Consider the following 12,294-nt stretch of genomic DNA (forward strand, 5'->3'; position numbering starts at 1 on the left):
GGAGTGCAGTGGAGGATGGCCCAAGTGCTTGGGCCCTGCACCCCATGGGAGACCAGGAGGAAGCACCTGGCTCCTGGCTTCAGATCAGCGCAGCACGCCGGCCATGGTGGCCATTGGAGGGTGAACCAACGGAAGGAAGACCTTTCTCTCTGTCTCTCTCTCTAACTCTGCCTGTCAAAAAAAAAAAAAAAAAAATCAATGAACCCTGGGCTTAGACTTGGCTCTCCGCCCCAAGATCTCTCATTATGCAGGTTCAAATATTCCCGGATCCAAAAAGAAAGATCCGAACTCTGGACCGCCTTTGTCCTGAGCGTTTGGAGCGGGAACGCCGAGCTGCGGCCGCGCTGATAACATCGTTACTGATGGTAACGGCAGGGGCGAGGAGGAAGGGTGGCTCGCCAGGTCCCGCGACGGCCTCTCAGGAAAGCAGTCTGCTCTGTTTGGGAGATGAGAAGAAAGAGGGAGGCAGGGCTGGCGCTGTGGCCTGCCGGGTAAAGCCGCGGCCTGCAGTGCCGGCATCCCACATGGCCGCCAGTTCAAGTCCCAGCTGCTCCCCTTCCGATCCAGCTCTCTGCTGTGGCCTGGGGAATCAGTAGAAGCTGGCCTGAGTCCTTGTGCCCCTGCACCCGCGTGGGAGACCCGGAGGAAGCTCCTGGCTCCTGGCTCTGCATCGGCCCCGCTCTGGCCGTTGCGGTCATTTGGGGAGAGAACCAGCGGATGGAAGACTTCCCACCCCGTCTCTTCGTCTCTCTGTAGCTCTGCCTTTCAAATAAACAAATAAATCTTTTTTTTTTTTTTTTTTGGACAGGCAGAGTTACACAGTGAGAGAGAGAGACAGAGAGAAAGGTCTTCCTTCCGTTGGTTCACCCTCCAATGACCGGCGCGCTGCGGCCGGCGCACCTTGCTGATCCGAAGCCAGGAGCCAGATGCTTCTCCTGGTCTCCCATGGGGTGCAGGGCCCAAGCACTTGGGCCATCCTGCACTGCACTCCCGGGCCACAGCAGAGAGCTGGCCTGGAAGAGGGGCAACCGGGACAGAATCCGGCGCCCCGACCAGTACTAGAACCCGGGGTGCCGGCGCCACAAGGTGGAGGATTAGCCTAGTGAGCCATGGCGCCGGCCATGAATAAATCTTAAAAAAATATTACAAGAAAGAAGGAGGAAGACAGGGATGAGTGACTCGCCCGGGGCCGCCCCCCGGAGTGGCGCTGTGACATCCATCGCACTCGGGGGTCTGCTTCTGTGGGCTTCCTCTACAACGGCTCTTACCCTGATAGAAGACCCAGATAAGAGGGAAGCTCCGGCATCCACCAGGAAAGACAGCCGTGGCTTACAGAGCGGGGAGGAAACACACGGGGAGTGAGATGCAAGGAGCCCTCGGAGCTCTGGCTGCCCGGGAGGGAGAGGCGCTGGGGGTGGCAGTTTAGAGCAGTGCATGTGGGTAGCCTCTCTTGAGGGGTGCAGGAGTGTTCATGGGTGCGATGCAACAACTCCTAGACCTTCTCTAAAATAACGCAGCTGCAGCTGGGAGAAGCGGTGCTGTGTGCAGACGAAGCAGAGTGCCCTGGGTGCTGATGGCCGCGGCCTGGGTGCTGAGGACAGTGGGGTCCATGCCCCAACCTCTCAACTTTCGTGGTTTTGCCATTTACATAATCAGGTGAAGGAGGGGATGGTCACGCAGGCGTCCGGCACGAGCAGCCGGGTCCCTGGCGGCCCCACTGGCCAGGCTGGGAGGCGGAGGGCGGGGCGGGGCTGGGGGCGGACACTGGAGGTTGGTTTTGGCCATGCTGGTGTGCAGACCGACTCGGGCTCCTGCTGGGAGCAGAGGCAGAGGCCTCTGGGATGGGGAGCAAGGCTGGCCCTCCCTCAGGCACTAGCTCCCCCACGGATGGTGAGGACGGGACAGCCTGAAGGTGCACACAGGGGCCAGGAGACCCGAAGGCGGGACCTGCCCCGCAGACACTGGGGTTCCCGGGCCCCTTCTCTGCCCCTCGTGCAGGCCCGGCGCCTCCCCCAGGTGTGGCAGAGGGGCCAGGCCCTTGTACCAGCCAGCAGGGAACTGCATACCAGAAACCACCCTGAGATCTGGGAGCGGAAACCAACACGGACCTCGCACTCCTCCCCACTCCGGAAGCCGCCTGTCCGGGTCGGGTCACTCGGCCACCTGCGGCTCAGCCGGGGCTGGGCGGTGGGGCCGGGGTCCGCCGCGTGTTCTGGAAGCATCTGACGCGGCTGCCTGCCCAGCGCAGGGGTCCCAGGGCAGGGCAGGGCAAAGCTTCCTGAGACCCAGCCCCCGAGGCTGCCCGCCTCCTCCCTCCACGGGGCGTGGTCAGAGCAAGTGTGGGAGGAGCGGAACAGAGTCTACCTGTTGAGTCGCAAAGCTCCTGGCACCACGTGGCCCCCAGGCGACTCCGGAGCGTCCCTGCGCCCCAGGGATCGGCATCCGACGCCCCCCCCCCCAGCCAGAGCCCTGCCGCGCCTCCTGTCATTTGCACCCTGGGATGGCCGTGCTGACCTTTGAAGATGCCTTTCTTTTTTTATTTTTTATTTTTTAGAGATTTATTTATTTATCCATTTGAAAGGCAGAGCTGCAGAGACAGAGAGAGATGGATCTTCCATCCGCTGGTTTGTTCCCCAAGTGGCTGCCATGGCCAGGCCAGAGCCAGGAGCTTCCTCCGGGTCTCCACGCGGGTGCAGGCCCAGCACTCGGGCATCCTCCACTGCTATCCCAGGCCACAGCAGGGAGCTGGATCGGAGGTGGAGCAGCCGGGAGTCGAACCAGCGCCCATATGGGATGCCGGCGCTGCAGGTGTTGGCTTTACCGGCCAAAAAGACAGAAAGACACAGAGAGAGAGAGAGAGAGAGAGAGGTGGGGAAGAGAGAGCACTCCATCCACTGGTCACTCTCCGAAGGCCCACAGCGGCCATAATCGTGCCAGGCCGAAGCCGAGGGCTGGGAACCCGAGCCGCTCTCCCACACGGATAGCAGGACCCAGAACTGCGGCCTCCCGGGATCTGCGTTAGCGGGAAGCCAGAGCTGGGCGTGGAACCCAGGCACTGCCGTGTGGGCCGTGGGCGTCTCCCCGGCATCTTAACTGCCAGGCCTAACGCTGTCCACTGGGCCACTGAGAACTGGCCCATCCCCCAGCCGTCCTCACACACCGACCCGGCTGCCAGGAGAGGCGGGGTCTTACGGTCTGGTCTGGTCCAACCCCCTGAACCCGAGCACCAAACCCGAGCAGACCTCCATGACGGCTTTGACCCCAGTGCAGGGCAGGAACCATGCTGCACTTCCAAGCAGAAATCGCATAGGTCAGCACTGCTCCCAGCCTTTTGGGGCGCCTGTCTTTGGAACCCGGCCCCACGGAGAGGCCTTGTGCTGTCCCAGCCAACAGCCCCGGGGAGCCACGGGGTCCTGTCTTCTAGCGGAGGCTCCCAGCACCATGCGGCAGAGAAAATCCACCCCAAGGAGCACTGGCTGCATTCTTGACCCCCAGAAGCAAGGAGAAACACAATGGTCACCACCTCTCCAGTGGCTATCACGTTCAAGGTCACTTTCTGAGCCAAGATGGCTGCCGGAGTTCCAGCTATCACATCTGCAGTCCAGGTGGGATGCAGAATGCAGCAAATGGGACAAAAATGGCCTTCACCAGCATTGCTTCTATGCAGGGAGCCTTGCTGGAGATCCCTCCCAACACCATTGTTTACAGGTCACGACTAGAATTGAGTCAGTCGCGCCTTATGAGCAAGGGGTTGGCAATGTTGCCTTCTGCCTGTTAGTGAGAGAGAGAGGCGAGAAAGGGCGGCAGCCAGTGGGTAGCTGGTGGCTACAGCGTCAGAGCAGACTGAACGGATTCCCCAGGGGAGGAGCTGGAAGCAGCACGCTGGCCTCCCCACCCGGCGCAGCCTGCATGGTGTCTGGCGCCTACGGCTTTCCATGGGGTTGCTGCTGTGTGAAGAAGTCACTGAGAGAACTCCCTGGACTTCTGCTAACGATCCTAGCGTGCGGCTCAGGCGTCCTCACTTCCCTGGTAACCAGCGTCCCTGGCTCCAGGTCACAGATGCATCAGAGCGTGGACATTCGGCATGCAGCCACGACGCTACCTGGGACACACACCTCCTCCGTCGGCGCACCTGGGTCCAAGCCTGGGCTGCAACCAATCCCAGCTCCCCGCAGATACACGCCCTGGGAGGCAGCAGGTGACGGCCCAAGTCCTTGGTCCCTCCTCCCACGCGGGAGACCCGGCTTTGCCTGCCTGGCCCAGGCCTGGCCGTCGTGGGCATCCGAGGAGGGAACCACAGATGGGGAAGTCAGTCTGTCTCTCTGCCTTTCAAATAAAACGAATTCACTGAGAGATGGGCTTGCAGGCCTCAGCCGGCTCCCCCCCCCCCCCCCGCCTCCATCCGGCTCAGCTTCCCGCCTCTGATCAGCCACCGCCTGGACCGCGCGCGGCCCGCAGGGGAAGTCCCGCCCATTCTCAGCACCCATCTAAGCCCACCATAGTCCTGGCCGCATCTTGTCCTTGCATGAGTGGGCGCTCCACGCCGGGGCTCAGGGGCCACCCACGGGCTGGGACCCCGCCTCTGCCCCTCAGCCCGGAGCCCCGCCTGCCTGCACACAGGGCAGCACCTCTTCCAGGCCCCCTCAGCGAGGTCCCCCCTCTCCGCCCCTCGTGCTCCTTGTCCGGAGCCCACGCCAGCCCGCCCGGGCCTGGGCCTGGCTGCTCCTGGCTCTGCACCCAGCCCGACCTGTCCCATCAACAGCTGTTGAGGAGCTGACCTTGGGCCCCAGGCCACCCAGCTGCAGGGCGGATGGGAGAGGACACGCCCCTGCAAGGGACCCGCGAGTCCAGCGGAAGCAGCTGCAGGCCACGGCTGGGCAGGGAGGGTCCCTCTTGCTCACCTTTTGCTCCCGGGGATGACGAAGCCCATAGTGTCGCAGGGGCGGCCCTGCCCCGCCCTCCCTTACACACACGCACATGCACACGCACAGGAATGATGGGAGAAGAGCTTCCGTTTCACACCTTTATTTAGTCTGCAGCGTCTCTGCCTCCTCCCCAGCCGACTCCTGGGAGGGCGCGGAAGCCCCCGTGGGAAGGGGAGGGACCCCTCTCTCCTCCCCGGGTGAGGGCCAGGCCCCACTGGTGGCAGGAGCAAGGGCATCGTCCAAGAGGCTGCGGCCAAGGCCAGCGCCCCTCGGATGCCCCGCGGCCCCGGCCCCGTGGCCATCAGGGAGGCGGGGAGAGCAGAGAAGTCCGGGGAGCAATGCGAGGACAAGGCCAGGGCCGTGACGGGGCAGGCGTGGGCTGGGGAGCGGGGCCGGGGAGCAGGGGCAGCTGGACGGGGAGGAGGGTGCCGCGGGCGCCGGGGAGCTCGGCGTGGGCGGCGGCAAGGCTGTGCTCCAGAACCAGGCTCCCGGGGGAGGGGGCTGCACCTCGGGGTCCGGCCCAGGGCCCAGGGCAGAGGCGAGGGGGCTGGCAGGGAGGGGCCAGCAGGGGAGGTGCCTGGGAGCTGCGGGCGGGCAGGCGGCGGGGCCCAGGCTGCAGGCCCCACCACCAGTTCTTCAGCTTCCGGAAGGCCAGCCCGGCAGGGCGTGGCCCCAAACCACCACTGTGTGCTTCTGGGTTGCTCCGGGGCTCCTGCTGTGGCCTCAGCCCCCGCAGGGAAGAGCCCATCAGCTGCGGGTCTGCCGCAGGCAGCGGCTGTCCCCAGGACTCCTCCCCTGCCCTGTCTTTCTGGAAGCTTCCACCCCTGCCCAGTGTGGGAGCCCCTCCCCGCCCCCGCCGGATGGTGCGTTGTCGCAGGGAGTGCCAGGTGGTGGTGGTGACGGAGGGGAGCCATGCTGGGGACGCTTGTCTCAACCTAGGCCGCGTCCACTCCCCACAGAGGGCCCGGGAGGCCCTGTCCCCCCACCCCACCCCCACCCCCACCCCCACCCCCGGCAGTGGCCGGGCGCTCGCCCTCCTGTTGCGGACACTTGCTCAGGCATCTAAGCCGCCCCCCGCCCCGTGGGCTGGCGGGGTGGGGGCTGCTCCGGCAGGGGCGGGGGCTCAGAGCGGCCCCTGCCCATCCCCCCGGCAGCCGCTGTCCCCGTGGACGATGAGCACCGGGAAGTACAGGGCGTCCTCGTAGCTCGGCGGGCTCTCCAGGGGCTCCGTGTCCTCTCCACGGCGCCCCAGCGGGCCCCCGCTCAGGCTGCGGAAGACCCCCGGCGTGGCGCGGCCCCCGGCCCCCAGCGAGAGGCGGCTGCGGCTGAAAGGCAGGCGGGGCCCGCTGGGCCGGGCCGGGGGCAGCGAGTTGCTGCTGACCGAGCGCCGGCAGCGCTGGCAGCCGCGGAGGTAGGCGCCCGAGCCGGCGCCCATGACCACGGCCTCCGAGTAGCTGGGCACCAGCTGCCGGTTGGAGCAGATGTGCCACTCCAGCTCGGTGAAGTCCACCGTGGCCACCCGGGCGAGCGGCGGCCCGCTGGGCGCGGCGCCGGGCGGCGGCGAGCTGGCGCCGAACAGCTTCTCCACCTGGTAGTGCACGTGCGCCGTGCCGTAGGCGGCCACCACGCGCAGCGGCCAGGACAGCGTGGCGGCCGACACGAGCCAGAAGACCCAGGCGCGCGCGTACCAGGGCGGGCTGCGCGGGTCGGCGAAGACCATGAGCGACTCGCGGAAGTCCACGTCTTTCAGGTGCATGCCCTCACGGGCCTCCAGGTAGTCGTCCAGGCCCTCGTTGGCGCTGAAGAAGCGCGCGCGCTGCGTGAGGTACGAGGCCTCGGCCTCGGCGCTGCCGAAGCTGAAGCACTTGGTGAAGCGCAGCCGCGTGGCCGCGTGCTCGGCCAGGCCCACGAGCTCCTTGGAGACGTCGCGCACGCCGTGAGCCGAATAGTCAAACTCGCCGCGCGCCGTGCGGCTGTCGGCCCGCTCGTGGTACACCTGCGTGGTGGTGTAGGCGTCGCCGTTGCGGTAGCGCGTGATCTGGCGCGTGCGGCGCACGTAGTGGTAGCTCGTGGCCTTCCACCAGACGCACGGCGGGGCCTGCTGCAGCCGGTGGATCAGCGCCAGCACCGTGCCGGCGTCGGTGCGCGGCGCCTGGCACGAGCGCACGTGACAGTGCCAGCACTCGGCCAGGTAGAGGAGGTAGAGGAGGGAGACGAAGGCCAGCGGGATGTACAGGTAGCCATCGGAGCAGGGGCTGGCCGGGTAGGTGGGCGGCGGGCCGCCGGCGCCGCGGGCCAGGGCGGCCTCGGGACCCAGGACCAGGCGCGGCACCGTGGCCAGGCGGCACCAGGCCACCACCGCGCCGCAGGCGTGGATGAGCAAGGTGAGCAGCAGGCACTTCCAGTGCGACTCGCGGCACAGGGAGCTTCCCAGGGACTGCTTCAGGGGTCGCTGCTGCGGGCGGGCGGAGAGAGGGGGCGGAGTCAGGCTCGGGCCTGGCCCGTGGGCGCGGGGGCAGCGGCTCGAGAGCTCTCCCGGCCCTGCGGTTCCAGCAGCTCCCGCGGCCGCCGCGGGGCTCAGGCCGGGCCCACCTGCCCCGAGCCGGCCCTCCTCCGTGCGCTGCCTTCTGCCCGCGGGGGCCATTGGGACAACAGACCCAGCTCCCGCGAGGGCCGGGGTCGCACACGCACACACGCTGCCCGCCAGAACGCGCGGAGCGCGGGCCCTGATTTCCTGGGTGCCCTCGGCTGTCTCCCCGCCCTCTCTCGGCCTGGACGCCTGCTCCCGGTGATGTGCCGCGGGCCAGGTGGCAGGCGTCGGAGGGCTCAGAGCCCCAGCTTGGGAGCCCAGCTGCCCAGAACCCCGGGCCGCTGTGGGCACATCCCTGGTCCTCCGGCCACCTCAGTTTCGCCCTCTGTGCACTGGGTGGCGCCGAGGAGTCAGTGGGGAGGTTTAGCACAGGGCTTGGGTGTGGGAATGAATGCAACCATGGTTATCCTGGAACTCCTTCCCTGGGGAGGGCGGGAGGGGGAGAGCTGGGAGGGGGAGCAGATGGAGGGCCTTCCTCCACTCCCCATCTGCAGGGCGGGGAGGCTGGGCAGCAGGGGCCACTCCCTGGTCCACCCTCGCTGGCAGGGCTGGTGGCCTGGCCGGCCACACACACACACATGCACACACACACGCACTGCCTGTGGGGAGGGGCTGGGGAGAGGCGAGCTGAAGGGGGAGAAGGAAGTGGGAACAGTGGAGGTGGGGTAAAGGGGCGCCTCTTCTACGGCAGCCCCACCAGCCTGGGCAGCCCCATCTGCCATCACCCACCTCAGGCGCACACCCTGCCCCCTCCCCACCTGCACGGGCCAGTCAGATGCACACGCCCCGACACCTGTCCATCATCGAATCACTGACCGCCCCCGCCCCCCCCACAGGTACAAGCTGCCCATCTCACCTGCCCCGGGAGCACCAGCAAGGTGCACAGGGACACACACCTGCCCCACAGGCCCATCCACTGCGGGACACTCACACTCACACACTCACGTACACACTGAAGCCCAGAAACACACCAGACCCTCAGCTGTCCACAGTGCACCTCGCCCCTCCCCCACCCCTGCTGCAACCTGACACCCACACACACCCCACTCCATGGGGAGGACCCACCCACAGCAGGACACACGCACACACGCACACACACCACTGGGTGAAGAGCCAAGGGCCACACCAGACCCTCACTGCACCACCGGACCTGTGTCTCCCCCAGGTTAGGGGACACACAGCCCCCTGCATAGACCTCACCGCCGCCCTACCCCAGCGGCTCCACCAGGGCTCCCAACCCTGCACGCCCTCCTGCCTAAGGCTGACCAGGGGTCGTCCTAGGGGTCCCAGCCAGCAGAGGGGCCCTCAGTCCCCAGGTGGGGGAGAAGGGGGAGGGGGCCAGAGGCCGCCTGCCTCCTCCCGCTTCTCCCTGCCCCCACCCGCGGGGCTCCGCCACTGCTGCTGCATTGCAGGCGCCGACCGGCACCTCGTGAGCCGCCGGGCAGGGCTGGGGGCCTGACCCCGTGGCCCTGGGCGTGGGTGCGGGCGGCATCCCTGGCCGCGCTGCGGAACGGGGCGCGTGGGGGCCAGGCGCTGACGTCACCTCCCGGGCGCTGAGGTTGAGGGGTGCCAGGGTCAGGAGTCGCCCCCATCCCTCTGCCCTGCCGCTCGATTCCGGCCCCCGCACGGGCCCCAAGGCCCAGGGACCCCCGGTGGGGCGCAGACCACCCCGATGACGTCACTGCCCAGAGGGACCGGGACCTCCCTCCCGAACCCTCCCCCGACACACCGCGGCCGCCCCAGCCCGCGCCCCGGCCCCGCCGCCCGGCGCCGGTACCTCCTCCCGCAGCGGCTCGCCGTCCGGGATGAGCGCGGGCACCTCCCCGCCGTCGCCGCCGCCGCCCTCGGGCATGGTGTCCTGGCTGCTTGGGCGGCCCCGGCCCGGGCCCCGGGCATGATAGGGGGGAGAGCGGAGGGCGGCAGCGCGGCCCCGGGGGCGTCCGCTTGGCTCGGCGGCCGCGGAGGGAGTGCGCGGAGCGGGAGCCGGGCGGAGCGCGGCGGCGGCGGCGTTGGCGGCCGCGGTGCCCGGCGCCCCGCCCTCCGCTGACCCCGCCCCCGCGGCACCGGCGGCGCCGCCGGCAGCGCCTGGCACCGCACGCGCCCCCGCCCTCGGAGAAGCCCCGGCCCGCGGCGGGGCGCCCGGGTCCTCCCCCGGGCCGCGCTGGCCGGGGCGACCTTGGGCGAGTCCTCGCTGTCTGGCGCCCGCCTGTTTCCCGGGTGCAAAATGGAGAGAACCCTGGAGGGGGTGGGCGCCGGCGGCCCCACGTCTAGGGAGTAGGCCCGAGTCAAGCCCACCCAGACCCCAACCCGGGACCCTTGTGGAAGGGGCCAGTTACAACCCAGAGCGGGCTGATGGGCCGCACACGGTGGACAGCGGCGCTGGGCTCGCTTAGGGCAGGCGGGCTGGCGGCTGGGGCAGGGGACCCTCGGCTGTGTGCCCTCAGTTTTCCCATATGAGAAATGGGAACGGAAAGGTATCAGATTCGACTCACAAGCACTCCATCCAGCCGCGCAGGGCAGTGGGCCTGCCCTGTGCGGGATGAGCGCCTCCCAGGGACAGTGCACGGCCCCGTGCTGCTCCTTGGCCCTTCGGGGCCTCAGATCCTCCCAGGTGTGTGCTCCTGGATCTGGGCCTCCCCCCAGCAAGGCAGTCGGGGGGTGGGACACAGGGAGCTGCCATGGCTGGGTGGGTTCTTTGGTTCCGTTCCTTGTGGGTGTTTGGGTGAAGGGCAATTCAAAGGCCATCTGGTGAAGCACCCTCTTCCGCACATCTCAAGAGGAGGTAACTGGGGGCCGGCGCTGTGGCGCAGCAGGTTAAAGCCCTGGCCTCCGGCGCTGGCTTCCCATGTGGTCAATGGTTCAAGTCCTGGCTGCTCCTCTTCTGATCCAGCTCTCTGTTGTGGCCTGGGAAAGCAGTAGAAGATGGCCAAGGCCTTGGACCCCTGCACCTGCCTCGGGGACCAGGAAGAAGCTCCTGGCTCCTGGCTCAGATCAGCTCAGCTCCGGCCGTTGTGGCCGTTTGGGGAGTGAACCAGCAGACAGAAGACCTCTGTGTGTGTGTCTCTACCTCTCTCTGTAACTCTGCCTTTCAAATAAATAAACTAATTCTTTTAAAAAGAGGAGATCACTGGGACCAATCCAGGCTTCCAGCCATTTACTTACTTCCAGGGCACAGATGCTTACTGAGTGTCTTCTATATGCAAGTACAGAGCAGGAGTGTAGAGCGACACAGACGCAGGTCCCGGCCTCTTGGAACGCACGCCCAGCAGAACTGGGTGTGCTCAGGGAGTGTCCAGAACCAGGCTGCTGACCCCTGTCCCTCTGCGAGAGAGGAGCCGAGCCGACTTTTTTTTTTTTTTTTAAGATTTGTTTATTTATTTGAAAGTCAGAGTTACACAGAGAGAGAGAGGCAGAGAAAGAGAGAGAGGCAGAGAAAGAGAGAGAGAGAGAGAGAGAGAGAGAGAGAGAGAGAGAGAGAGAAAGATCTTCCATCTGCTGCTTCACCCCCCAGTTGGCTGCAGCCAGGAGCCAGGAGCTTCTTCCTGGTCTCCCACGTGGGTGCAGGGACCCAAGCACTTGGGCCATCCTCTACTGCTTTCCCAGGCCACAGCAGAGAGCTGGATCGGAAGTGGAGCAGCCGGGACTCGAACCTGAGCCCATATGGGATGCCGGTACTGCAGGCAGTGGCTACACCTGCGACTCCACAGCGCCGACCCCTGAGCTGACTCTTTAAAAGGTAACTAGGCTGGCACAGCTCTGGCCGTTGCGGCCAACAGCGGATGGAGACCTCTCTCTCTGCATGACTCTGACTTTCAAATAAATAAACCAACATTTAAAGGATAACCAGGCTTTGGGCGTGTGGACACGAGAGCAGAGGGCACCCTGGGAGGAGGCGCTGTCTCAGCAAAGCCACCGTGAGGGGACCACGCGAGCTGTTTGGGGGTCCGGGTCACCGGCATAGCCGGACACTAGGCAGGTCGCAGAGGCGCTGATGGTGCCCTCCAGCAAGCCGCGGCCGGAAGTCTGTGCGATGGCGGCCCCTGGGCTCTGTCTCCGGGCAGGGTGGCAGCGGTCAGAACCTGGGTTGGGAGGAAGGGGCCCCCTGAGGCCCACAGGACCGGCGATGACTCAGGAGTTCTGGCTGCAGCTCAGGAGACGGATCAGCACACCTGCACCCCCAAACCGGCTGGACCCTGAGCGAGGCTGGACAGGCCGGGGGCAGTACCCCGCCCCACCTGCACCACCCGCAGTGCGCGGGAGCGCGCGGCGGAGCCCTCGGGCCCTTCCAGCGACGGGCCCCGGGGGTCTGCGCAGGGCGGCGGGGGCGGGAGCGCATGTTCAGCACCAGACGGTGGACAGCAGCCCTCTCGGACAGGAGGCGTGGGAGGCGGGAGAGGCCGCATCGCGGGGCTCGCCCGGCCGGGTCTGCCGAGGCTCCGCTCCAGGGTTGGGTGAGACGTGGGGGACAGGGCAGGAAAGCGAACCCGGACAGGGCGGGGCGAGGCTTGGCCATTCCCTCCCGGGCTGCGTCCCGTCAGCGAACTTCTCTGCCCTGACGCCGGCCGCCGCTCTCCGGGTGTAGTCGTGGCAGGGCGAGCGTCAAGTGCCACACTGCGCAGGCGCGGAAATAATTCCCAGCACCTTCCCGCCTATTGGCTGCTCCCCGGGGCGAATTAGCAAGCCCATTATCCAATCCGAGAGCGCCTCGGGTCGCTCCGCCCACCTCGCTTCCGGAAGTTAGCTACTGCCGAATTGGCTTCGGCAAGGGCACGCCAGTAG

General features: G+C 66.8%; 1 protein-coding gene across 1 annotated transcript; it reads right to left on the reverse strand.

The window, feature by feature from the left end:
- Positions 1-5,009: 5,009 nt before the first annotated feature.
- Positions 5,010-9,541, reverse strand: TMEM151A (transmembrane protein 151A). The gene is made up of 2 exons (XM_051841498.2): positions 9,293-9,541; positions 5,010-7,380 (listed from the first exon to the last, which is right to left on the reverse strand). Exons 1-2 carry the CDS (start codon positions 9,365-9,367, stop codon positions 6,049-6,051), a joined length of 1,407 nt encoding a protein of 468 aa, XP_051697458.1. The 5' UTR covers positions 9,368-9,541; the 3' UTR covers positions 5,010-6,048.
- Positions 9,542-12,294: the final 2,753 nt, after the last annotated feature.

Source organism: Oryctolagus cuniculus, chromosome 1 (assembly GCF_964237555.1).
Source record: "Oryctolagus cuniculus chromosome 1, mOryCun1.1, whole genome shotgun sequence".
Taxonomy (NCBI): domain Eukaryota; kingdom Metazoa; phylum Chordata; class Mammalia; order Lagomorpha; family Leporidae; genus Oryctolagus; species Oryctolagus cuniculus.